Raw genomic sequence first — 24176 nt, forward strand, 5'->3', positions numbered from 1 at the left:
GTTGCTGAGGAAGGAGAGCCTCCCGCCCTCACTGGCTCAGCAACACAGACAGAGAGGATGCTCCAGCTCCATGAGAACCAGCGCTCCTCAGGCCCCGCTCCGCCCCAGGATGTCCATGCGGGCAAGGAGAGACGCTGGCCAGTGGGGCAGAGGCTCACTGGGAGGAGCTACTTTTCCACTTTCCTCCTCCTGCAGACTCGGTTCTGACCCCATCTGTACCTGGGGAAAACATCCTCCCAGACAGGAAATAAAATTAAGTTCTTGGATGGGCACTAAGAGTCCAGACTGCAACATTATTTTATCTTGTTCCTGCATATAAGACAGTAAACTGGAAGCAAAAGTGTCCTGTGAAGATAAGCAATAGTGTCCTTTGAAGGCCATTCCTCCTGGCGGGCAGGCCATTTGCCTTCCCTGGGCTGGGCCCCAGGCTTGGAGCAGACTGGTTGCGAGTCTGGGCAGGTGCTTCAGCAGGGGCTGCTGGGGATCTTGTCTGTCAAGGCACTGGTGATGAGTCCCTATTTTTTGTGTGCCTGTTGGAGGCCCATCATGGTTTTTAAGTAATTGTGCTGGACACAGAAAACGGGAAAAAATGGGAATTGATTAGGAGCGTGGACTTAACAAGATTTCAGAAGCCATGCCGCTTACCCCTTCCCCCCCTCTACCCCCGCCCCCCATCATTCTTCTAGCAAACATCACAGTTTTGGGACAAGGATTCCCTCTGACCAGCACCAATTCTGTGAGAAATAATGTTCCCATTCGATCCCTTTCACTGTCTCATCCTAAAGAAAATGTGTAAAACTGTTTCAAAATGGTGTGACGGGCGTGCTTAAAAGAAGACATGCATATTTCAAGGGTCCACTTAAATTCTTGTTTCGGACAAGAATTAGGTTCGAAAAGAAAAACAGAGGGTTCTATCTCTAGAGGGTTGGAGGCGCATGTACTCTGAAGGGCCCGCCCTCCCCAAATCAACCGGATGTTCATTAACCCTACCCTGTTAACGCACCGCTAGGTTCTCAGAAGGCAAGTGGGAAAAGTGGGCTGAAACAAATAGTGGGCGGGGAGCAGGCAAATGCTAAAACCAACTTGGAAGACGGAGATGGAGCCGAGATTCCTTGCCACACCTGGGGAACTGAAGCTGAAGTTCCCGCATTAAGCTGGGATTCTTTTTTTCCTCCCAAATTTTTTATTGTAGTAAAATACACATAACACGACATTTACCATATTAACCATTTTTAACCGTACAGTTCAATGGTATTAACTATATTCACAATGTGTGACCATCACCACCATCCGTCTCCATAACTCTTTACATCTTGTAAAACTCTATACCCATTACACGACAACTCTCCACTCCCCTCTCCGCCTGGACCCTGGCAACCACCACTCTACTCTTTGTCTCTATGATTTTGATGGCTAAGTATCTCATATAAGTGGAATCATACAATATATGTCTTTTTGTGACTGGCTTATTTCTCTTAGTGGCTGTACCATTTTATATTCCCATCGACAGTGCACAAGGGGTCCAATTATTACCAATCCTCACCAACATCTGTTGTCTGTTTCTTTGATTGTAGTCATCCTAATGGGCGACCCACTGTAGTTTGGTCATGACCCACTGTAGTTTGGGTTTGCATTTCCCTAATGATTTGTGATGCTGAGCATCTACCTTTGTGCTTATTTGTATATATTCTTTAGAGAAATGTCTATTCAAGTCCTTTGCCTATTTTTTGAAACGGGTTTTGTTTTGGGGTTGTTGAGTTTTAGGAGTTCTCTATATATTCTGGATATTAATACTTTATCAAACTGGAATTCCTGAAGTAGGTTAAAATGGTCCTGGGTTGGTCATGCCCTATAGCTAACTGTAAAAGCAGGAGCAAACCCTTTTGGAGGAAAGTAACTTCGGCTAATGCACTCGGGACTCCCAGAGCTTAAGCTCAATCAAATATGAGCTTATGATTTAAACACACACACACACAGATAGAAGCCACCATGAGACAGTTTCAGCAACATAGGAAACATTTTGACCTTGAAAAATCTGATCCTACGTATTCCATATACAATAATCTATATGAAAGGTTTAAATAAATATAGAGTGGTTCAAGTGAAACATCTACATGAAGGGTTTGTGCATCGGCACGTCTCAAACATAAAAAAAAAAGTCCGAAACGGCCAATGTAGAGAGTTCTAGAGACTGAGGGATAGCGGGAGAATATAACATCGATCTGTAGAAATGCATGATTCCCCCATTGAATGATTTAGATTTTAAACATTTACCTGAGACATTGAAAATAATTAAAGAAAATACACGGTTTGCCTGGAATATCAAGAGAGATTCATGGTGGTAACTATGCAGATCATTTTGGTTCACCTTTTCTACAATCTTGAAGTAACTCATGCCAGTTACACACACCAAGCTTTAAATAATTTACAATAAGCAATAATATTTTTGAAACTCTTCCTCTAAAGCTAAAGACCTTTTCGTCCTCTTACTCAAGATATAGGATGACCTTAATCAATTGATCAAAATTAACCTCACCAATCATGGGACAAAGCAATATCCTGTGCTCCTGTTACAGACTGAATGTTTGTGTCCCCCAAAAACGCATCTGTTGAAGTCTTAATCCCCAATGTGATGGTACAGTAGTCCCCCCTTATCCTTGGGGGAAACATTCCAAGACCCCCAGTAGATGTCTGAAACCACAGATTGTACTGAACCCTATACACATACGTACCTTTTCATTTAAAGAGAAATCCTTTATGGCTTCTCTTTGGCACATCCAATGTTCCAGTATCACTACTCTTGCAAGCTTGGGGGCCATTATTAAGTGAAATAAAAGTAACTTGAAAACAAGCACTGAGATACCGCGACAGTCAATGTGATAACCAAGAGAGCGAGTGAGTGAGGTTGTGTATACATTGTAGATACACTGGACAAAAGGATGATTCACCTGCACCGGCTGAGCACTCACCAGCACATCCTGGCCATGGTCTGTGGGACCCTGTTTAGCCTAGTCCCGTCCTAGGACTCTGGAGCTGGCAGAAGATACCCACTAGCTCTGGGTGACCTGGATCTCCCTGAGCTGGCATACTCCTCCGCCTCTCTAAAGTGGGGTGTGTGATCCTGGGTGTCCTAGTAATGAGGTCCCTGAGGCCCCGCCTTCCTGGATACATGAACCCCCCCCCCCCCCCCAGTTACCTTCTGTTCTGTCTTCACTTTGGCATTGTAAAAGGAGATTGAATCAGGGCCCTCGGGCAGCATCGTCTGCTGCAGCTGGCTGAACTTGTCCTGGTCATCTTCTCCCTAGAGAAGGCCCAACTCAGCACAGTCCCTTCAGCCTGGTATTGTCAGAATTCACCCTGACAAGATTTGTGGTGCACGTCAGGGCAGCTCTTGCTGGGTTTGCAAATCCCCACCCAAGGTAGCTCACAAGGCCGTTGTTGCCAGCATCATCACAGATACCCTGTAACTGCCACGGGGCAGGATGAGCCACACAAAAGGGTAGCTGCAATAATTGGTGTTTTCTGTGTCCCTAGCCTTGAAAATTGGGGAGACCGCCAGCCTGGGCCAGCTGTGGGAGAGGCTCAGAGCAGCCCGTACACTGCCATGTTTGTGGAGAGAACAGAGGACAAGGGGCACTGCCCACTACCCCGTGCTCACTCATCATCCCCACCCATGCCCCTGTGCCACTCACCAGAGACACGATCCTGCTGATAGGCAACAGGCCAGGCCGGATGCTGCCACCTGGCTTCAGTGCCATCTGCATGTCCTCGGGGATGAAGAAGGACTCGTTGTACCAGATATCGAATTCTGCAAGGAGGCAGGAGACAGCACTGTGAGGTACGAGGAAGTCCCTGAGAAGCAGGCAAAGGCCAGGTGTGCCTGTTTTGTGCCTGTCACAGGTTCACCTTCCGTCATCTCCTGCTCCAGGGTCTCACCTTTCCCATCTCCATCTCCTGCCTGCAGAGTCCTGAAAACACACATCTGAAGACCCTGCCCGGCCCCTGCCTCTGCCAGAGAAAAACTCCAAAGCCGCTTCTGGAACCCGGGGTGGCCCTGCCCTGTGCCTCCCGGGACCTGAGATGACTAGCCAACCTTCCCAAATGGCGCACCTGTGAGCAGGCGGTTGCGACACTGATCCACTAGGTGCTGGCAGTACTGGATCTCAGCCCTGAGGTCACGCAGGTCCTGATACTCAGTACGGTACTGCTTCTTGAGGTCTTTGAGTTTCAGGATCAGCAGGAATTCCTCCTCGTCGATGATCATCAGCCCCTTGTTCTCATACTCTCCTGCAGGGAGATGGAGGCGGTTAGGAAGCCAGGGCCCAGCTGGGCTGAGGGGAGGAATGCGAGCCAGAAAGAGGGAAGAGTGCTGGCAGAGCAAGACAGGAGACCAGGGGAAGGGCCGGGCCGTGGCCTGGGGGTGGGCAAAGCATGAGGAGGCCAGCTGCCAGGACAAGTCTCACGGTGGGAGGGGCTTAAATCAGAGAGCCGCACTGGCATTTCTAGGACAAACAGGAGCAGTGAGCAGCGGGGAGGGTAGAGATGGCCCATGTTCCACTCTTATTTTTGATCTTAAACCCCATCGGCCAAAGATATTCAGTAAGCATCTCTATTATGTGAATGTTTAACTTTTTTTTTGTAAGTTATGTACACGAAGTAGCCATCACTGGCTGGTTTCACAAGGCACTTGGCAAGGTTCTTTATTAATAATAGTGCATGTAAACCCACATTTCAAATCGTCTTTTCGTTAGAGACGATTAGATGTCTATATCATTCACCAGCTACCTTCTTCTTAAAGTTGATTAGACATCTGTGTCATATTGAGCAGCTGTCAGAGGCTCCAGAAAGAGAGGGGTTAGTTGTGCTATTGGTCTTCTCCATTCACGATCGTGTTGTATGGGCCTTTAACGTCTGTCAGTTTGATGAGGACTGTCAGGTTAAGATACAGTCTGTGGAACCATTCGCCTAGCTGTCCACTGTCCATAGCACCTTGAAAGCTCAGCATAAGTGTCATGTCAACCCCCCAGGGTATGGGGCTTTCACCCTAAGATCCCCCGAGAGTGAGCCCTGTGTGAGACAGGTGTGTGGCTGGGGTGCGTGCAGTAGTCCCAGGTGCTGGAGAAAAACAGTAGCATTTCCAATGATGTTTACTGGGAAAAGTAAGACATTAAGTTTCACTGCCACCATTAATGTTATGTGTCACTGACACTATAACGACACCTTGGTCATGCCGATCTCCCAATTTCAAGATGTCTGGAGTTGCCCTCACAAGGTCCCTTGCCTGCCGTGGAGATCGATCTGGTCTCTGTGCTGTGTGACATCCCTGATGTGGTCACTTTGATAGACACAAATCCTTCATAGAGTCTTTACTGGACTCTGAGATGCGGGTGGCTGTGTTGAGGTCTTAGTGGCAGTGAACCCCTTGGCCCTCTGATACCTACATTCTCATTTCTCTCCTCAGTTCTCATGTCCTGACCAGCACCTCCACCCTAATCAGACCTCTGGGGGCAGTGAGGAGACCACACCAGGACCCAAAGACCTTGTAGGGATGACCAGCCACCCATCTCCCTGGGCGGAAGCTTCGATGAGGACAAAAGTCTATATCTCTACATCTCCATGGGCAGCAGCACCTATCGAGTGGAAGGCCAGCACCTGAGTCTGAGATAAAGCAATAATGTAGGGCTCGAAGAAAAAGGGTGGCTGAGAGAGAAGGACTCTGTGGCTCCCCAGGGCTAACTAGAGCCAAGTGGTGACCCAGGGATGAAAGCCGCATCCCAACAGCCCTGGCTGACCCCCTTCCGTCTCAGTCCTCCAGAGCCCGCATCCCATTTACCTTGCTTCTCTCGCAGTGACTTCTGGAAATTTAGTGCCTCTTTGGCCATGTCGATCTCCCGCTTGATGACATTGATGCGCTGTGTGGTCTCGCTGGCCCTTTTCCTGCGCTCATTCAAGATGGACTTGTTTTCTTTGAAGATGCGATTGATCTCACTACCTCGCTCATTCTTAAAGTCCTCGAAGGCCACGGGCTTGGAGGGTGGGGTGCCGGGTCTGCAGATGGAGTGGGGAGGAGGAGGAGAAATAGGGCAGCTGGTTTGGAGCCACCGGAGACTTCACTTTTCTTCCCCGGGGCTTTGTGAGCAGGAGGCCAGAATTCCTGGGCATCACCTAGCCCAGATGGGAGTAACCTGTAGGAATCATTCCCTCATCTCTATGCTACTCAGCACACAAGGCACAAGACCACTGCAGAAAATGAGCCAAGCAAGGGAACGTGTGAGAAACGGAAAATGAAACAAACCATTCACTACCTATTGGCAACCACAGTTTGGTGTATCTGCTTCATGGATTTCTTTGATAAATTTGTAAATGTCTGGGACCATGTAGTATATATAATTTTACATCTTACTTTTTTTCACAGAAGCATTCTTTCATGCTCTTAAAAACCTCGAGAACTCCAGGTGGAGTGTTGGGGTAGGGGGAAGAGGACTGTCTGCAACTTGCTATGAAATACATCAAAAAATAAGATGAATGGAGGGATGGAATAATGGACACACGCACTCAAAAATGGGCACGAGATGAAAGAAGTATAGGACCATGTTAATTGTAGAACCAAGGGTATTCACTGTATAATTCTTGCAACTTCTCTGAATGTTTTGGAGATGTTCATAGGCTGAGGGAAAAATTTCATGTACATCCTTGTACATTTCAAGAGCAGAGATGATAATTTACTTAGAGTTATCTCCCTAGTGTTGGCTACTGAAGGTCTTTCGAAAGAAAAGAATTTTGGCTTTTTAAATTAATGATACAATGGACATATTGTCGTATAAATCTCTGTCCATATCTCTAATTATTTCCTCAGGATAAATTCCTAACTCAATTACTGAGAGGAACTGCATGGCTGGAGGAAGGGTCTCCTACCTTGAGACGTTGTACCTTCTGAGTGCATTACTAATTCCAAAACTATGTAAATTTAATTATTTAAATAACTGCTATTTGGAGAGTCTAAAATGATTCCGTGTATCCTGGATGACTCCTGAGGCTGGACCACCATTTTGTATGTGGATAAGCCATCATGTTTTCCTTTTGAACTGTGCTCCTAGTCCTTGCCCATTATCCCCCTATTTTATTTCTCTTCTATCCTCAAGTGCTCTTTACATATTGAGGATCATATTTTGGTTTGGAATGACCCGGGGCAAGGGCTAGCGTTACACTAGGTCACCTGGGTGGGCGCAGTTCCTCCTTTGGGGAGTCCGAGGGAAGGGTTTCAATGTTGGAGGTCTCCCGGTCCCGCAGAAGCATGTCTTTGGCGTCTCCATCCTTGGAGGATGGGGTCAGCTGGGTCTTGGAGGTGGAAATTTCAAAGTCCTTGCCACTCACGGGGCTGCTGGCACCTTCTTTTTTTGCCAAGGAGCTGGAAGGAGAAGGCAGGGGACGCCACGTCTCAGTCATGGGCAGTGAGGTGTCTCTGGCGCTGATGGGCGTGACCTTTCTCAGCCCTCACACACCAGAAGCCCCGTCTCACTCAGCTCCTATCTTGAACACATACCTAGGCCAAAGGGCAAAGAATATGACCCTAAGCCATGCAGATGGGGAGGAGGAGGAGAGCATTTTCCTCCCTTTTATCAGAGCAAGGAGCCCTCCCTTCCGCAGCCTTGGCAGGAGACACCTGGGAAGAATGGGCCATCTTTAGGTGTGAAAGCGTGTAGATCTGTGGGGTGGGCCACAGGCTCTCAGGAATAATATGGCTGCTGAGGCATCCCTGGGAGGGGGAGGCAGAGCCCCACTCAGCGTGGTTCGTCTGTGGACTAGTGGGATATCAGAACAGGTCTGCCCTGGTGCTCGGACCAGTCCACGCCTGCTCTCCCCACCTACATCAGTGACCCTAGGAAAGTAGCTGCCCGCCCTCTCCAAGTGACAGTACCAGGGTCCTTGCTCCCAGAGAGGCACGTCTGAGGCCTGAACTGACAGGAGGGTGCACCCTCCCGCCCCTCACTGTTTCCTCCTTCCTTCTTCTTGCAATAAGTGTGGCTTGGTGGGGGCAAGCCTCGATCCATCTGATATGGCACCCATTGGGCAGCGGCAGAGCAGAGGGCTGGCGTGTGATTGCCCTTTCTGGTGGGGCAGGAGGAGGTCAGGGGCATCATGAACCTCTGCTATGCAACTCCTGGCCTGCATGTGACAGTCTTCTACAATCGGCTTTGGCCTGTGTCCTTTAACAAGTGATAACAGTAACAGATTCCTATCGAGTACTTTCCAAGGACCGGGACTGCGTTTACTCATCCTCACCACAACTCCAACGACTCTGATGCTATCATTATTATTATTCCCATTTTAGGGATGAGGAAAAGAAGGCATAACGTGACCCCTTGGGTGAAAGAAGTACTGAGCGGAGAGGTGAGCCCTGGTGTCACCTCTGGAGCCTGTGTTCTTGCTCACTGCTACAGCACCTCCCAGGGAGGGCGGCTCATGAAGTGAACTTTCACCCTCTTCCCACCTTGCACATGCAAACGAGTCTCATCTGAAAGGTGAATTGGGGTTTTTAGGTGATAATGAGTGCCAGTCAGTGACGGGAGGTGGGGTTTCCACATGAAGTACCAGAGGGGCAAGTGCTGGCCCGGCTTCTCACTTCATTCTACCACTGAGCAGCGGTGTGACCTTGGAAGTGACTTCCTCCCTCTGAGCCTCAATGTCCTCATCACTAATATGCAGACATTAACTCCCACCCCGTGGGGTTGCCAGGTGACCAGCCCCAGCCTGGGCCCCACAGATGTTAGTATCGGCAGCAGTGACATGCACTATGACCACACAGTAGCTAAGACACCAGAGGAAAGACGGGAACAGCTTGTGTCCCCCCCTTTTCCTGGCCGAGGAGGGCCAGGAGCTGAACAGGCAAAGCAGCAAGAAGGTCGCTCACCTGACCTCTTTCAACATCTTCTTGGACTTGGATTTCTTCCCGGGTTTGGCAGAGAAAGGAGAGACCCCAAGTCCGAAGCCTTGTCCATCGGTCTCGCCCACTAGGTGGCCGTCAACATCCACAAGCCCTGCCTGGATAGAGGCCAGCCACAGGCCCAAGGGTTAGATTAAGGTTTTGGGCCCCCTGAGGACCCAAGTGTATATGGGCTGAAGGCTCAGGTGGGCATTGTTCAGCTCACATCAAGATGTGGCTGCTGCTGCTGCTAGGTTTAGGCTGTCCCCAACAGAGCTGTCTCTGACCACCCCATCAAATGTCCACATTCCACACCAACTCCACTCACTGGTCTGGTGTCTCATTCCATACCCTGAGGGTCCTAAGGCTTGTTCCAACACAAATCCAGGAATTGATCTTGTTTTTATCAGCCACATCTCCAATTTTAGAGATCATTTTGAATCTTATGTGGTTTACTCTTACATAGGTCACCCCACACTCATCCTGGTGTTACCTTTATCTGTTCCAACCCTAGATCTGCTTTAATGGATACTTGCTGGGGATGAAAAAAATCTGACATGACTGCTGTCAGCAAGAGGCAACTCTGCTTACCTTCTGGACAGCAGAAATGGTTGCAAAGTCATTCTTGTCTATGAAGGTGTACTTCCTGCGCAAAGTGGACTCCACTTCCTGTTCCTGTTGGCTTGGGAGAGAAAGTGAGAGAATATCTCATATCTGGTGTCATTCTAAACCCTCTGGAGCAAGAACCAAGTACATACTGGAGTTAAAAGGCATTTGGGTGTCGCTCCTTGTGAAACAGCCAGGCCTTAACCATGAACCAGACCAGACAAATCAAGCTCATTCCACGTCCAACTCCCAAATGCACACACCCATCGTCCAGCTCCCAAATCTGCAGGGCTCACCCTATGTGCCTGGCTCATCTGCTCCAGGATGACTTTAACAGGCAGTAAGGAAGCCTGCCTTGGGACCACACTTCCCCACCTGGGTACTGTCTCTCACAAGCCCTTTGGAATCATGTGACCAGCTTCTGTGATATCATCCGGCATGAGCCACTCAGGCTACAGGTATGTGTGCGTCCAAATAAACCTCAAATGCCTGCTGAGGTGGGGCTGAGGGTGGGGGAGCGGGGAGTATTCATGATGCTCTGCTCTGGCCATGCGCAGGGCCGGCGCTCCATAAAGACCTCCTGTCCACCAGGGCCCACTTCCTCTCTGAGAAGCCCCAAATGGAGGGTTGTCCTTCCCATACCCCCGGGGGAAGGAAGGGTGGGAGGATCTGAGAGCTCAGCAGCAGAGACAACTGGGGACACCAGGGGTCTGGGCACACCCCGGGGATTCTCATGTGGCTTCTCACATGTGAGAGATGGGCGGTGTGCTTGGAGGCCGCATCCAAACCACGGGAAATGAAAAAGGCTGTCCGACGAAGGGGTCGGATGGATGCGGGGTCCCTTACCTCAGAACCACCCGGAACTGGTTGAACACCTCCTGGATCTGTCTGAGGTTAATTATCTGGAGGGAAGAGAGGTTAGACCTCGGCACCACGGGACCAAGGCTATGTCTGTGTTAGCAGAAAACCAGGGCCCCTGGGCTAACCTGTGACCACCTGTCTCGAGAACAGGACATCTGCAAATAGCCTCTCAACAAAGTGGCAGTCCAAGCCCTTCTTGAGAGCAGACCGATACCCGATTAATAGTTTCAAATGAAGCATTTACTGAGGCTATAAAAACCACCTTTTCTAAGTGAAGATGTCTATAAAATCCAAATGACTCTAGTTCTTGAAAATAATAAGAATTTTAATCAAATTCTTCAAATTTAATCAAATTTAATCAAATTTTTTAAAAAATCAAATTTGTCATTCTTGGCTCTCTGCTGCTTCCAGAAGATTCTGTTACAAGCCGTTCTGTGGGGATACAGACACATATACGCCTTGGAGGAAGGCCATCGGCCTTTTCGCCCACAAGCACTACCCTTGACCGAGGGCCAGTCTAGGGCTGCCCTTGCTGGAAAAGCGAGAAGAACCCACGCCCCCCTTGCCCAGGCTGCCCACAGTAACAGGATGGGGGGTCTGCCCACGTGGCTCCCTGATGAAGGGTTTGCTGGCCTGCACTATGAGAACAGAATGCATCTTCCTCCCAAAAGCCCTTCCCCGTGTGGCACTGTCCCTCCCTCCTTGGGCCCTGGGGGGCTTCCAAAGACAACCAGCATGACCATCATCTTTTAACAGCCTCACTCCACCTGCCACAGCCAAGCACCTGAGGTGCTGCAGCTCGGTTCATCTCAGCTCGTTTTCTCTCCCCACTGTCCAGGTGAGGCCACCAAAGTACGTGAGGTGGAGCATTTTGCTGAAGTCGCTCAGCAAGGTGATGGCTGACGGGGTGGGATTCAGCCCGGGGCAGCCTGGCTGGGCTCGTGCTCCCAGTGATGGATCAACTGTGGGTATGAGGCTGCTCAAGGCTGCTGGCCACTCTGTGGGGCACAGAGCCTTGTAACCCAAACATGGAAACTGAGGCCCTGGTAGGACAAAGGGACCCTGAGGCCAGCAGTCCTATGCCCACTGCACCCACTCGGTGTGAGGTTCCAAGGCTGGTTCCAAGGCCATGAGCTGAGGTGTGCCCGGGACAGGGCGGCCCAGGTTGGCTGAGCATGGGGGTCCTGAGGAGGGACTCCTTACGTCGATCTCGTCCAGCGTCCCCTCCAGGTACCGCCGCACCTGGGAGTTGATCTCGGCGATCTGGATCTCATCCAGGGGGTCGTAGTTCACAAGGGAGCGGTTGGCCTTGGAGGAGGGTGAAGGACATGTCCCTCAGCTCGAAGCGCCTGAGCCCAAGTAGGGGCGGCAGGGGCCATTCTGAGAACCAAGGTGGGGAGGTCGGGTATAGGCCCCGGCTGCCCAAACCAGCTCCATTCCCTTCACCATCGGGTCCCGGCGGAGCAGGCCTGACTCACAGGCCAGGTGCTCCAGTTAGCAAGGGACAACCGGGTCGGGGAGGGAAGGAAAAGCTGCCTGATGTGGGCCTGCCACGCCAAGCAAGAGGGTTCTGCCAGCTGAATCTTAGCATACTCTAGGGTGAGGTCCCCGGGAGGGAAGTGGCTGCTTCTGCTTTGAGGCCCTTCTGGACCATGCGTATCAGCACAGGCAGGCCACCACTGGATTCCTGCCCCTCCCTCACCACTCAGCCTGCCCCACCTCCCCTAACCGTGACTCATCACATTCTCTGCCCCTGTACCCCTACCTGCCAGGCCCCTGGCCCCCTGCCCCTCACCCTCCTGCTGCTGTTCCTTGACCACCTTATACCCCTGCCCCTCGGCCCCTTGGCCCCTCTATCCCTCCAATCTTTCCCTCAGTCTCCCTGCATACTTGGGCTCCCTACCCATCAGACCTCCTGTCCACCCAGTCCCTCTGCCCACCCACCCTCTCCAGCATCCCTGTCCTGACCCTTGTGCCCCCTCCCCATTCCTTCTGCTCCTCTGGTACCCTGCCCCCAGTCCCTCTGGCAGGCTGACCGCTCCTATACCCGCATCTGGCCCCTTACCAGGCTGTCGTGGATGGCTAACTCCTGCTTGAGCAGTGCCAGCTCCTTCTCCAGGTTCTTGACCATTCGCTGCCAGGGAAGCATAGTTGGCAGGGGCAGGGAGGACAGTCAGAGAGGCCACCTTTCCTCTTCAAGCTCACAATCCCCCACCCTGTGCCCGGACACCCTGGCCCTTCCTGGTAATCCATGGGGTGTGATCTCAGCATCTGGACAATTCCCTCCCCGACTGAGGTGAGTTAGGGTCTGAGGGGGCCTCGGAGTCCCTGGCCTCTGCCTCTTAGAGAAGAGGAGGATGAGAACAGAGCAGCAGCACAAGCGCCCCAGGGCACCTCAAAGCCCAAGTCCCAGAGCTCCCAGGATACTTCCAGGATGCCAGGCCACTGTCCTTCTCGGCACAGCCCACACCGCCAGGACACCTTCCATGCACGGCCGTACCTTTCCCCTCATCCTCCCCAACTGCCGCACAAACGTGGCACTGTTCCCCACTGAGTATCACCCGTATCACCTCCAATGTTTTGCTGCTACGAACGATGCTACAAGAACATCTTTGTGCTTATATCTCTGTGTCCTTATGGGTAGGATGACACAGTGATCTCTGAGGCTCTATGCGGCTGTCCCCATTACCTCTTTCCTATGGCTGTCCCCAGCTCACTGCACTCTCACCAAAATGGCACCCCCCATCCTCGCAATGCCTGTGCATTGCCTGTCCCCTCTGCTTGGGACACTCTCTCCTCCCAGGTATTTCATGGCTCACTCCCTCTCCGCCTTCAAAGCTTTGTTCAGAAGCTTCTAAATTAGGCACATTTCAATCACCCTGTGTAAAACTGCAATCCCCCCCGCACACCGCTCTTTTAAAAAATCTTGCTCTAATTTTTGTCATAGCACATATCCCCCACGAACCTTAGAACAGCACTGTCTACAAGAACTTTCTGCGATGATGAAAATGTTCCATATCTGTGCCGTGAGCCGGATAGCGTGTGATGAGTGTGACCAAGTGAATTTTACATTTTATTTGACTCATTTAAGTTGCCACATGTGAGTAGTGGCTACTGTATTGAAAACTGAAGTTCTAGCACTTACCTATTTTGTTTTCTAAAAATGTTTTTTAAAAGAAAAATCACATACATATTAAGGCGTGATGTTTGGCCATGTATATATGCAGCGGAATGGTTGCTATATAATGTATGCTAGTCTGGCTAATTAGCATACACATCTCACCTAGGTACCATTTTTGTGTGTGGTAAGAGTATCTGAGATCTACTTTGTTAGCAAATTCCCAGTATACAAAACAGTATTATTAAATATAGTCGCCAACCTATGCATTAGATCCCTAGAATATATTCATCTTATGACCGAAAATTTGTACCCTTTGACCAGTATCTCCCTGTTCCTCGGCCCCTGCCCTACTCTCTAGTCTATGAATTTGACTTTTTTAGTTTCTACATGTAAGTTGGATCATGCAGTATTTTTCTTTCTGTTTTCTTTCTTATTTCATTTAGCATAATATCCTCCAGGTTCATTCGCGTTGCTGCAAATGGCAGATCTGGAATTGACTTATTTCTTCCATTAATTATATCTATCTCCCCCACCCCCGGCAGGTTGTTGGCTCTTCAAAAACAGAGATTTGTGTTTCTGTTTGTACACTAATGCATCCCAAGAGCTTCAAAAAGTGCCTGCCACATAGTAAGCGCTCAGTGAATTTTAGGTGAATGGGTAAATGATACATTTCTAGAAACAGAACTGCTAAGTCATTTTACATTTGATAGATACTGTCTGAGTGCCTTTCATGGTGGAGGCACAAGGGACCTTATGATGAAAACCTTCACTGTGAACAGCAGGGCTTCCGTTAGTTGTCAAAAAATGGCCACTGGAGGGAGCCTCTGATAGCTGGATGCTGCGATGGGTGACTAAAGCTGTGACTGACCAGTCCACAGCAAGAGGTGACAGAACCCTGGAGTCCTGGTGGCTCTGTGGCAACTCAGGGTACAAAGCCTGGTACTCAAGGCACATGACCACAGTCGGCCCTGGCTCTCTGCGCCCCCCAGGGCAGCACCAAGATGTTCTCCTTCAGGTGGATTTCCTACGAGGTGCACAGGAGAGGCTTGTGGGCCAGCCCCTACTCAGTCCCACACCCCACTCCCAGCTGAGGAACTGCAGCTCTAGAAAATGCATCATGCCCCAGCTAAGAAGAGTCTGGATGAGCTGTTGGGGGTCTCCAGCTGGATGTATGTGGCACAGGAAGTCAGGCTTAGATCCCTGGGCCATTCAGGTAATGTGGGGAAATGCACCATCTGCTCCCACGGTGTCACCAGCCTCCATGTCACACCTGAGAGCGTGAGAGCCACTTCTAATTTCTGGCAGGCTTGGTGGCCTCCACTTGCCCTCTTCTACAGGCAGGAGAGAAGGTACCTAGAAACATAGGGCCGGAGCAGCAGACCCTACGGATCAGGGTCAGGCAGCGCCTCCTGGTGACCAACTCCCTTATAAAAATCAGGGGCATTATCTGGGTGGAATCGATGTCTTGGAAGCAGCACAGACTCACGAAAGTTCCCTGAGGGTCAGGCGTTTTCATCACGAACACAATGAGGATAACTCAGAGAGTCCGGCTAAGCCCCACGACAGGTCGGTGTAGCTCTCAGCCTGTGAAGTTTACCTGCTGGGACCCCACTGCAGCCTGCAGGTGTACCTCCCTTTGGCAAAAGAGGACATCCCAAATCTCTCCCTGCTGTCTGTTCACGCCTGTGGCTCACAATCTTTACACCACTCACAGAATCACAACCTGGCAAAGTGGGAGGGCCACAGGAGGTCATCAGCCCAACCTCTCAGTTAGCAGATGAAACTCTGAGGCTCAGAGTCTGATCAATTCGCCACAGGGAGCTGGTGGAGGAGGCGGATCAGGAACCCTGTCTCCCGCCTTGCAGCCAGCCCCGCCAGCCAAAGAAATTCTGCAGAAGCTATTCCAGCCGTCTGAAAACAGGCATCAGTACTGAAGATGGTTCTGAGAACAACCTGGGAATACTGGCTACAGTCTAGGAAAGGCAGCGACCAAAATAATTTTCCACGTCTCTCTCCAGACCTCATGCTTATATAAAGGAAAATGCTTGTCATGAGGACTGTAAACACATTCACATTTGATGACATGGAAACTTGGCTGCCCAAGATCAACAATGCAGATTTCAGAACAGAAATCACATTCAAGAGCATGAAAGTAGAGTCCTTGCTCACAGGAGCATCACCCACCTGCTAGATTCACAGGTAGTCATGTGGTGGTCCTGAGCTCGGAGGACACCAAATAAGAAAGTAGAAAAAATAAATAAATAAGAAAAGCTTCCCGTTACAGAAAAGGATAGAAAATAATGCCATGAAACTTAGGAAGACCACCCCAAAATCTGAATTTAACAGCATGCTGCCATATTAGCTTTTTTTTTTTTTTTTTAAAGAAATAAACATTTTGGATAAATGTGAAGCCCCTGACATCCTAGAGGGAACCTCCAGCCTCAGTTTGGTCTTTTCGACGTTTTTTTTCTTTTACTGCACATACATATACAGATGGTACCCAACTTACGATGGTTCAACTTTATGATAGTGCGAGAGTGATACACGTTCAGTGGAAGCCGGCTAAGCTGTGCTGTTCACTAGGGCAAATGCATTTTCGACCTATGATGGGTTTATCGAGGTGTGAGCCCATCGTCAGTCGAGGAGCATCTGTATCCATCAACAACAGTTAGCATCGCTCTGCGTGTTTTTATACTTGGCGTGAACGATAGATGCTCCCATTAGGTCACTTCGATCCCCAAGTTGTTTTCTCACTTGAGATCGTCCGTACTCCTGGTTCTAGCTCTGGCTCCCTCCTTCCATAACTCATTTAGCTACTCTCCTGTTTTGTTTTGTCTTTTAAGGAAACTTTATTGCTTAGCAATTAAAAGCATTCAAACATGTATTTTCTAGATAATTTAATGTGAGGTCATCGATGTAAAATAAATTTATTTGCATCATTTGCTTCAATTTATGTCTTCTTGACCAGTTCTTCATTTTTCCTTCCAAAATATTGCATGCCACAGCTCTGGGGCAATGAAGACTTTTGAAACACCACAGCTAGCGACTTGAACCCTCATCTGCAGCTACCTATATGCTCGGTACATGAGTTGTGCTCCTAGTGCTTTTTTCAGTCATCCTCTATGATAAGTTTTTGGAAAATGTTCATCATGACCAACTTTGTTCATCTTCAACTCGTAGGGTCTGATGCACCTCGAGAAGCCCAGTGACAGGCTCGCAGGCGATGCCACCCAGGCCACGTGACCCATATGGCCGATGGTGCCTCGTGCACCTTCCTCCCTCGGTGGCCGGGTGGAAAAGCTGACTCTCCTGTTAAAGGCTACTGATCACGTTCCTCACTTTTCTCTATTACAATGAGCAGCGCAAGCACCGTCTTCTGTAAATCTCTACACATCTGTGAGAATGCCCCTAGAGGTGACACGGCGGACCTGTACAAGTGAGTAGAGTGCTAGCTAACATTTCCTGAGCATTTACTCCATGACGGCACTGTGCTAAGAAGTTTTCACCCATTATCTTATTCTTCGTAGCATCTCTGAGAGTGGATTCTTTTACACACCCAATTTACAAAGAAGAAACCGAGGCTTAGAAAGACTGAGTATCTGGCTGGGGCTGTAGAGCTGAGGAAGGAAAGGGCAGGCTGCTGAGTCAGGAGGCCCTGATGCGGGGGCCAGGGCTCCTAACAACTGAGCCAGTGGTTCTCAAAGCGTGGCCTGAGACCAGCGGCAGCAGCAGCAGCAGCAGCAGCACCGGGGAACTAACTAGAAATGCGAATCCTCAGGCCCCAGCCCAGACGGATGGAATCGGGAACTCTGGGAACAGGTCCAGGGACCTGTGGTTCAACAAGCCCACGGGGTGATTCCAATGCCCGCTCAAGTCTGAGAACCACTGCTCTAAGCTCTGTTCCCTCCTCAACCTCCAAACTATGGTTAGTCCCTCGGAGCCATGGGGACTGTCATTTTCCTTCAGGATTTAGAATGTGGAAAATTTAACTGGTCTGTCACGAGCTTAGGGCATGCATATGCTCCTGTCTCCAGTAACTGTGATTCCATAAACATCTTAAAGGAAAGCCAAATGGTGGGTAAATGTGTTTTTACTTTACTAGATGTTGCCAAAATGCTCCCCAAAGTGGTGGCATCCGTTATACTCTGACCAGAAACAGAGGCATTCCTGTCTCAGGACAGTCTCGCCATCACTTTGCATTGTCAGAAGAAGTCTAATTTTTGCCAGTCTGAGGCTGAAATTCCACTAAGGTTTTAATTTGCATTTCCCTGATGAATGGTGATGCAGAGCATTCGTCTGATTGGTCAGCTCTGCTGGCTGGGAGGGCTCACTCTGGCTGGGAAGGAGGTTGCATGCATAGTGACATACCCAGATGAGTCTGAGAGATGGGCTACACTGATGCAGCTCTGAAACGGGTCTAAGAAACTCTCGTACAGAAGCCCAGGGCACTCGGTGGCCCTGAAGCCCCAAATGTGAACTGGGTGGGGGCCTGACCCAGGACTGCCTCTTCAATTGAGGCCGAGGCAGGAAGGGAAGCCAGACTCATGTGACCCACACAGTGAACCCGCACACCTTCCCCGCAGAGAGACGCCTGCCCTCAAGCCCCTCCGTACCTCAGCGTTGTACTTTTCGTTGATAGCAGGCTCAGTGGTGACCAGCTTCATCCTACTGGCGAACCGCAGTGAGGACAGCTGAAAACAGACCAGACAGATCTTTGTTTCGGGCCTGTTATTTATGAGTAGAGATGTTTGCAAAACAGGTAAAAGGAGTCCATTAGGGACAATGAATCCCTGCGTACAGTCGTGCCCCGAAGTGGACTGCAGGGTCCCCTGAGCCCACGGAGTGAAGCTGGGGGTCCTGCCCGAGTTCCTCTGGAGGGGCAGCCAGCCAGGCGTGATTATGGCTGGAGGCCCACGAAGCAGCAGCACAAACTGGTGCTGGGAAACGGCCCTGCCACTGCTCGCGGCGCTGGTGTCACACGCGGGTGGGGGGCTGCACCCTGGCAGTGGCAGCAGGCAGTGGTGGCGCAAAGCCAGCCCTGAAACGGGAGAAGACTTGGAAGGGGAAGAGTCACCCGGAAGTGGCCCGCAGGAAGGCTTGGCAGGGCTCCTGTTCCTTTGGGCAGTCCGGTCTGGTGGTTAACAGCTCTGCCACTGACCGACTGTGCAACCTCAGACAGGTCTGTAACTTCTCTGAAAAGCTTAGGAGAGCTGCCTTGCAGGGTCCCTGGGGGACTTGGTGATGAGGTGTATAATGTGCTCTGGACAGAACCGGCCCATGGAGAGCCCTTGGGGAGAGCTCCCTGTCACTACAGTTGGAGTTGCTTCTGTGTGGGGTGAAATCAGACTCTCCCGCTCCAAGCACGGCAGCAAGTGTGACCACAACTCCCTCGCTGTGGTGACTCCCACACACACATACAGTGTCCCTGCATAAAGCAACATGATCCATGACAGGAACAGTTTGAGAAGAGAATCACTAGCTTGCATACCCCAATATGCCTTTGTCCCAAACCCCTAAGGTCCCTCTAGCAGCTCCTCGGCGCTCTGCGGGGTCAGTCCAGGCACAGGTCTCAAGCTATGTGGGCATAAGCTTCTATGGGGGGACAGCAGGTACCAGGAGAACTGCTTCCTGTGCAGTGACTCTCTCAGGATGGGGCTAAGGGGACAGAAGACCTTCCGCTGTCTTGAAGGGCACCTTTAACAAGGCAGCCAGGAGGCTGAATGTTCGTTCATATGTCTCGTCTTGGGGTTTGTTACACTGTGAGACCAGGAGGTTCCCGAAGCCTTCCTCTGGGGATGCTGCCTGCACGTCAGCTGGAGCTCCCGGCCCTGGCCTCCCAATCCCCAGGGCCCTGGGTGTGGAGCAGGAGAGCTCCCCCTGGAAGCTGGGACAGTCCCTAACACATGAAGCTGAGAGGCCCTATAAGAGCGTCACTGTCTCAGCCTGTACTCCAGCCAGTCTCTGGTTCTCAAAAGCATCTCCCCTTCCTAGATCACTCGCGTCCTGATGCTGGGTTAATGTCCCTGAGTCACAACTCTGGCCATAGCCCTTTCCTACTCAAACTCCACGACAGCCACAGCCACCTGCGGGAGAACAGCCAAGGCTTCAGCCTGGCCGCCAGGGCCCATCCAGCTGCTGCAGTTTCTTCTCTTTCTTCTCCTTCCTGAGCCCTCCCCTGCAGTGCCCAGATGTCTCTGGCATAGCCACACCTTCTGTCACGAACAACTCTGCTTTCCCTATCACCAAACCACCTTAGTGCCCACCTTCCACGCCCCAGTTCAGGAAAAATCCCCGCTCCTTTGAAAGCCTCCTCCATCACTTAGGGCTGAGGCTGGGAACTCTGAGGCCCAGGGTCATGTATGACTCATCTCTACTGAGCTGCCCCCACCCCCCACACACCACCTTGCACGTGGCAGATCCTTAACACCGATCAGCTCACGGCCTGGAACCTGAGTTATTGTTAAGATTTTTAAACATGCGATTATGAAAAACAAGGAATAGCTGTCCTTCTCGATTCCAGTTCACAGGAACAGCACCCCAGGAAGCATGGCCTTCGCCCCCACAGAGCTGGCTCTCAGCCTCCTCTCCTCACACAGGCCCCATGTGGAGCCGGCCTCCTGCCTCGCCTCTTCCTCAACACAGCTTCAGCCCCTTGGCACTCGGTATTTGAATCCTGGCTGAGCCTTCCTCAGCAGTTTTGGCTGAGGCTTATTCCCTGGGTCCCTCCACTCTTGACAATATGTGTGGCTAGTGTGCCAGCTGAGCCAGCCTGGAGCCAGCCTTACCCGGCCCTCCCACCCACAAGGAGGGAGTCCAATCCGGTTACACCAGCTGTCTTTACGTACCGTCTCCTCTAACTGGGCGGCTTCTCCATAGATGTTTGTCACGAGGACCATATTGCAATTTCCCCCTGCAGAAAGCAGGACACAGAAGGACCGTGAACCATGTGGGTTTTCTGCCAAGAGATTCCTTTGAGGCTGGCGGGGGTCTGTTATGAACCGAATGTTTGTGTGTCCCCCAAATTCATATGTTGAAGTCCTAACTCCCAATGTGATGGTATTTGGAGGTGGGGCCTTTAGAAGATAATTAGGTTGAGATGAGGGCATGAGAACAGGGCCCCCGTAATGGGATTAGTGCCCTTATAAGAGGAAAGGGACCAGAGCTGCCTCTCTTTCTAGCCTCTTTCTCTTTCTCTCTGCCATGTGAAGACGCAGTGAGAAAGCAGCCATCTAGAGGCCAGGAAGACAGTCCTCACCAGGAACCCTCCTTGCCAGACTGTGATCTGGGACTTCCAGCTTCTAGAAGGTGAGAAATAAATGTCTGTTATGTAAGCCACCCGGTCTGCAGTATTTTGCTATAGCAGCTGGAGCTGACTAAGACAGAGTTAGAAAGGACACACCCAAGCGTATATGAGGCTAGGAGGAAAGGGGGAGAGGGAGGGAAGGGGGAGGAGAAGCCACCAGCTGCACCTAAAAGAGGAGCCAGGGGAACAGCAGAGAATGAGATGGCGTGGGGCCAGGAGGGGAAGGGTCAGCCTTTGCTCATGGTAGCACTCAGTTAATGATCAGATACCAGTGGCTGTTATCAAGCCCAACACAAGAGCCTGGGGACAGAAGATGACAAGATACAGCCCCTGCCCCTATGTCGGAGAGGCTGTAAGTGAAGGGAAGATGTCACGGGAGAGGCCCTCCACCTGGGTCTTCAAGGTGAGGAAGAATTCTGCCAGCTGGTTTAGGGACAAGGGAAAACAAGAAGGTATTCCTCGTAGACACGAACGCTTAAGCAAAGGTTCTGAGGAATGAACAGCAAAGCATGTTGTGGATGAAAGAAGAGGGAGCTATGCTGGATTCTGCCTTTTCAGGTGTGTCTGAGGTTACTGTGAAAAGGCCGCAGGTAAGTCCTTGCCAGTGGAAGGAGCAATTCCATTACCAGCAGCGGCAGATATGCCAAGGCCTGTCCCTGCTCCCTGTGCACCAACCACACCCTCACCCAATGAGTCCTTCAGGGCGTGGGTGAGCTTGCACTGCCGGAAGGGGATGTGGTCCCGCTTCTGGTCCCCGAGCGCGATGATGGCCTGCTCCAGGAATGACAGGGACTTGTTGATGTAGGTGGCTTCCTTCAGGACTCGGCCCTCGGACTAAAAACCAAAGGTCAGCTCTGTTTCAGATCAAGTAGAGAGGCTGCCCCATTAAGAACACTGTAGGTCTGTGGCCAGGCCACAGCCTCCTTCCCAGGACCAGGGTCTTCTCTCAAGGCCAAAGCATCGTATTCCATCTTGGGCCAATGCTAATACTCACAGGAACACTCCTGCAAATATTCATGTGAATGCTTGTGTGAATACGAATACTTATGTGAACATTCGAATGAATACTCACTTAAGATTCACGCGAATGTGAACGAACACACATGGCAACATTTGTGCAGATACTTGAGCAAATAATCCTATAAACATTTACACAAGCACACATGAATGCGTAAAGAATGCCCGTCTGAATATTCTTATGCATACTTAGGCCAATACTAACTCTCATGAATATTTATTTGAGATGGAATACTCATGCAAAATACTCACGCAACTACTCACAGTCATATACAGAGAAATGCTAATACCATCATGGAGCATTTACTGAGCACTAACGGAGTGCCAGGCACCTTGTCATCATCTCACTTAATGGTTACAAAGTCCTGTCAGGGAGGAACTTCCTCTGTTCCGCCCCTGCTAATTCTGCTCCTCCAGCCCCACAGGACCAAGCCCACGTGCTCTACCGTTCCTACCTAGTTCAGGACTGTGCTCATAAATGTGCAGTGAGGGGTGGCCCACAGACACGGACACTAGGCCGGAAACGAGGCCCTGGCTCCTGCTCCCCGCACTTACCCCAGACTTCCCCAGCCTCTCCGAGCCTGCTAGATCCACCAAGTTAATTTTGGAAGTGATGTACTTTTCTTCTGATAAGGTCCGTGAATGGGCCTATGAAACATCCAAACAGAGGTTAGACTGTCAGAGGGAGAAGCTTCTGATTGAGCAGGCCCCAGGGGAATCAGCTGTCCCTCCCAGGCTATTCAAAGAGCTCACACTTACCTCCACGTAGATGGTGAAAATGCTGTGTGACCTGGATGAGTTTTTGTTCATCGTGTGAGAGGCTATAATCCTATTGGTTTCTCCCTGAAGAAGAGGAAAAATGTAGACAACATTTTGAGAAATTTAAGTAACAAAGCATTTGGGTTATTTCAACTACACGGACATCTGCACAGGTGATCTTGCATCATAGCAGTCAGGTGGACCTTGCAGGCAAATCCCAATTATAAACTAGTAGAGTGGGAGACAAATTGGAGTCCAGCCCTACACTTTCACCCACTGCTGGGATCTGTGCATTTGTATAGCTTTCTAAAAGCAAAGTGACAAGATGAATTAAAAGCCTTCAAAATGTTCATAAATATTGAATCATAACCTACATACCCAATAAGTAGGGAATGGCCTATCTGTACAATGGGATGTTTTGCAGGCGGGAAAATGCTAGCGAATAGTTTTTAATAACAAAGAGAGTCAGAATCCAAAATCAGAGCAAACTGATAGCACATTAAAGGATCTTAGGCCACGACCAAGTGGGATGTGCCCCCAGGAAGCAAGGACAGTTCAACAAAAGCAAGTAAATCAAGGTGATACACCACATTACCAGAATGAAGGACAAAATCATAGGATGGTATAATCTAAAGAATGCAAAAGCATCATAAACAGATACTGCTACCAAGATGGTAATAATAGTCACTTCTTGTTTGGGGTTTACAGGTCATTTTTTCATTTTTTATATAGGTTTGTGCTTCTATATATTTTTTTTACAGTAGACGTATTACTTTTAAAAATTAGAAAAAATTGATAATTTATATTTGTAAAGGGATAGCAGGCCCTTGTCTCTAATTCGCAGGGTTGGCCCCTATGACCAGAATATACTTAAAAGGAGGTGTGGTAGAAATGGCTGTTCTTAGAGGAGAAAGGCCCCTGTGAAATGATATGAATAAGCCCCAAAGCAATGATGCCATGGCCCCCTGGAGAGAGTAGGACACCCAAAGAGGAGGGGTGTCCAGGTTCCTCAATTCCAAGTCCTACACCCTTTTCACCGTATCTCAGCCTAAAACATAAAGGGGGCTCCCAGCAATATAACGGACTATGTATTCACAGTCTTACTGTGAATATTCTCAAAGATGATAGAATATTTGAAACTTCCTCTTGAATGCAGGTCTGAGATTGCAAGAAAGTAAGGGAAGTGCCCAGGGGCCTGACACGAAGTGGGAGCAGGGATCCAGGAACTATAAGCAAGAACCAACGCCCTTCCTGGCCTGAGGGCACCTGCAGACCCACACTGTATAATAGTCATTGCTGGATTTCTTGGTGTTTCTCTGAGCATTGAAATTGACATGTTTTAAAGACAGAGAATATCTCTCTTTCCCTCCAGAGCCATCTGCTCTTCACATGGCGGCGGGGGGCGGGGGGGGGGGGTAGACCTGGAGCCACTTGTGTCCTCCCCTGACCCCCTCCACTTCCATCCCCACACCCAAACAATCTGTTCCCATTCAAAGAGTGATAAAATCTTTCTTTCTCCTCCAGAGTCAAAAAGCTTAAATTCCAAGGTAGAAACCTTCCCCTCCTCTCCTAAGAGAGGATTTGCT

General features: G+C 50.1%; 1 protein-coding gene and 1 long non-coding RNA gene across 2 annotated transcripts; one reads left to right on the forward strand and one right to left on the reverse strand.

Moving 5' to 3' along the window:
• Positions 1-279: 279 nt before the first annotated feature.
• Positions 280-22687, reverse strand: LOC105302404 (kinesin-like protein KIF9). The gene is made up of 16 exons (XM_011375443.2): positions 22591-22687; positions 22387-22479; positions 21501-21648; positions 20357-20421; positions 18125-18202; positions 12456-12524; positions 11594-11698; positions 10376-10431; positions 9515-9605; positions 8912-9042; positions 7217-7408; positions 5834-6048; positions 4111-4287; positions 3693-3808; positions 3197-3301; positions 280-566 (listed from the first exon to the last, which is right to left on the reverse strand). The coding sequence occupies exons 1-16, from the start codon at positions 22639-22641 to the stop codon at positions 516-518; spliced, it is 1743 nt and encodes a 580-aa protein (XP_011373745.2). The 5' UTR covers positions 22642-22687; the 3' UTR covers positions 280-515.
• Positions 3694-5839, forward strand: LOC111729581. The gene is made up of 3 exons (XR_002776289.1): positions 3694-3838; positions 3965-4183; positions 5462-5839. It is a non-coding gene; the product is annotated as an uncharacterized LOC111729581 (long non-coding RNA).
• Positions 22688-24176: the final 1489 nt, after the last annotated feature.

This window comes from Pteropus vampyrus, unplaced genomic scaffold (assembly GCF_000151845.1).
Source record: "Pteropus vampyrus isolate Shadow unplaced genomic scaffold, Pvam_2.0 Scaffold271, whole genome shotgun sequence".
Lineage (NCBI taxonomy): Eukaryota > Metazoa > Chordata > Mammalia > Chiroptera > Pteropodidae > Pteropus > Pteropus vampyrus.

Bases quoted from the DNA above. Each gene is read 5' to 3' on its own strand.
- LOC105302404 (XM_011375443.2), bottom strand. From the start codon at position 22,641: ATGAACAAAAACTCATCCAGGTCACACAGCATTTTCACCATCTACGTG. The intron at 7,409-8,911 runs GTGAGCGACCTT...TTCTCCTTCCAG, and splicing joins AAGATGTTGAAAGAGGTCAG to CTCCTTGGCAAAAAAAGAAG. The intron at 567-3,196 runs GTAACTGGGGGG...TTCTGTGTCCAG, and splicing joins AAGTGAAGACAGAACAGAAG to CACAATTACTTAAAAACCAT.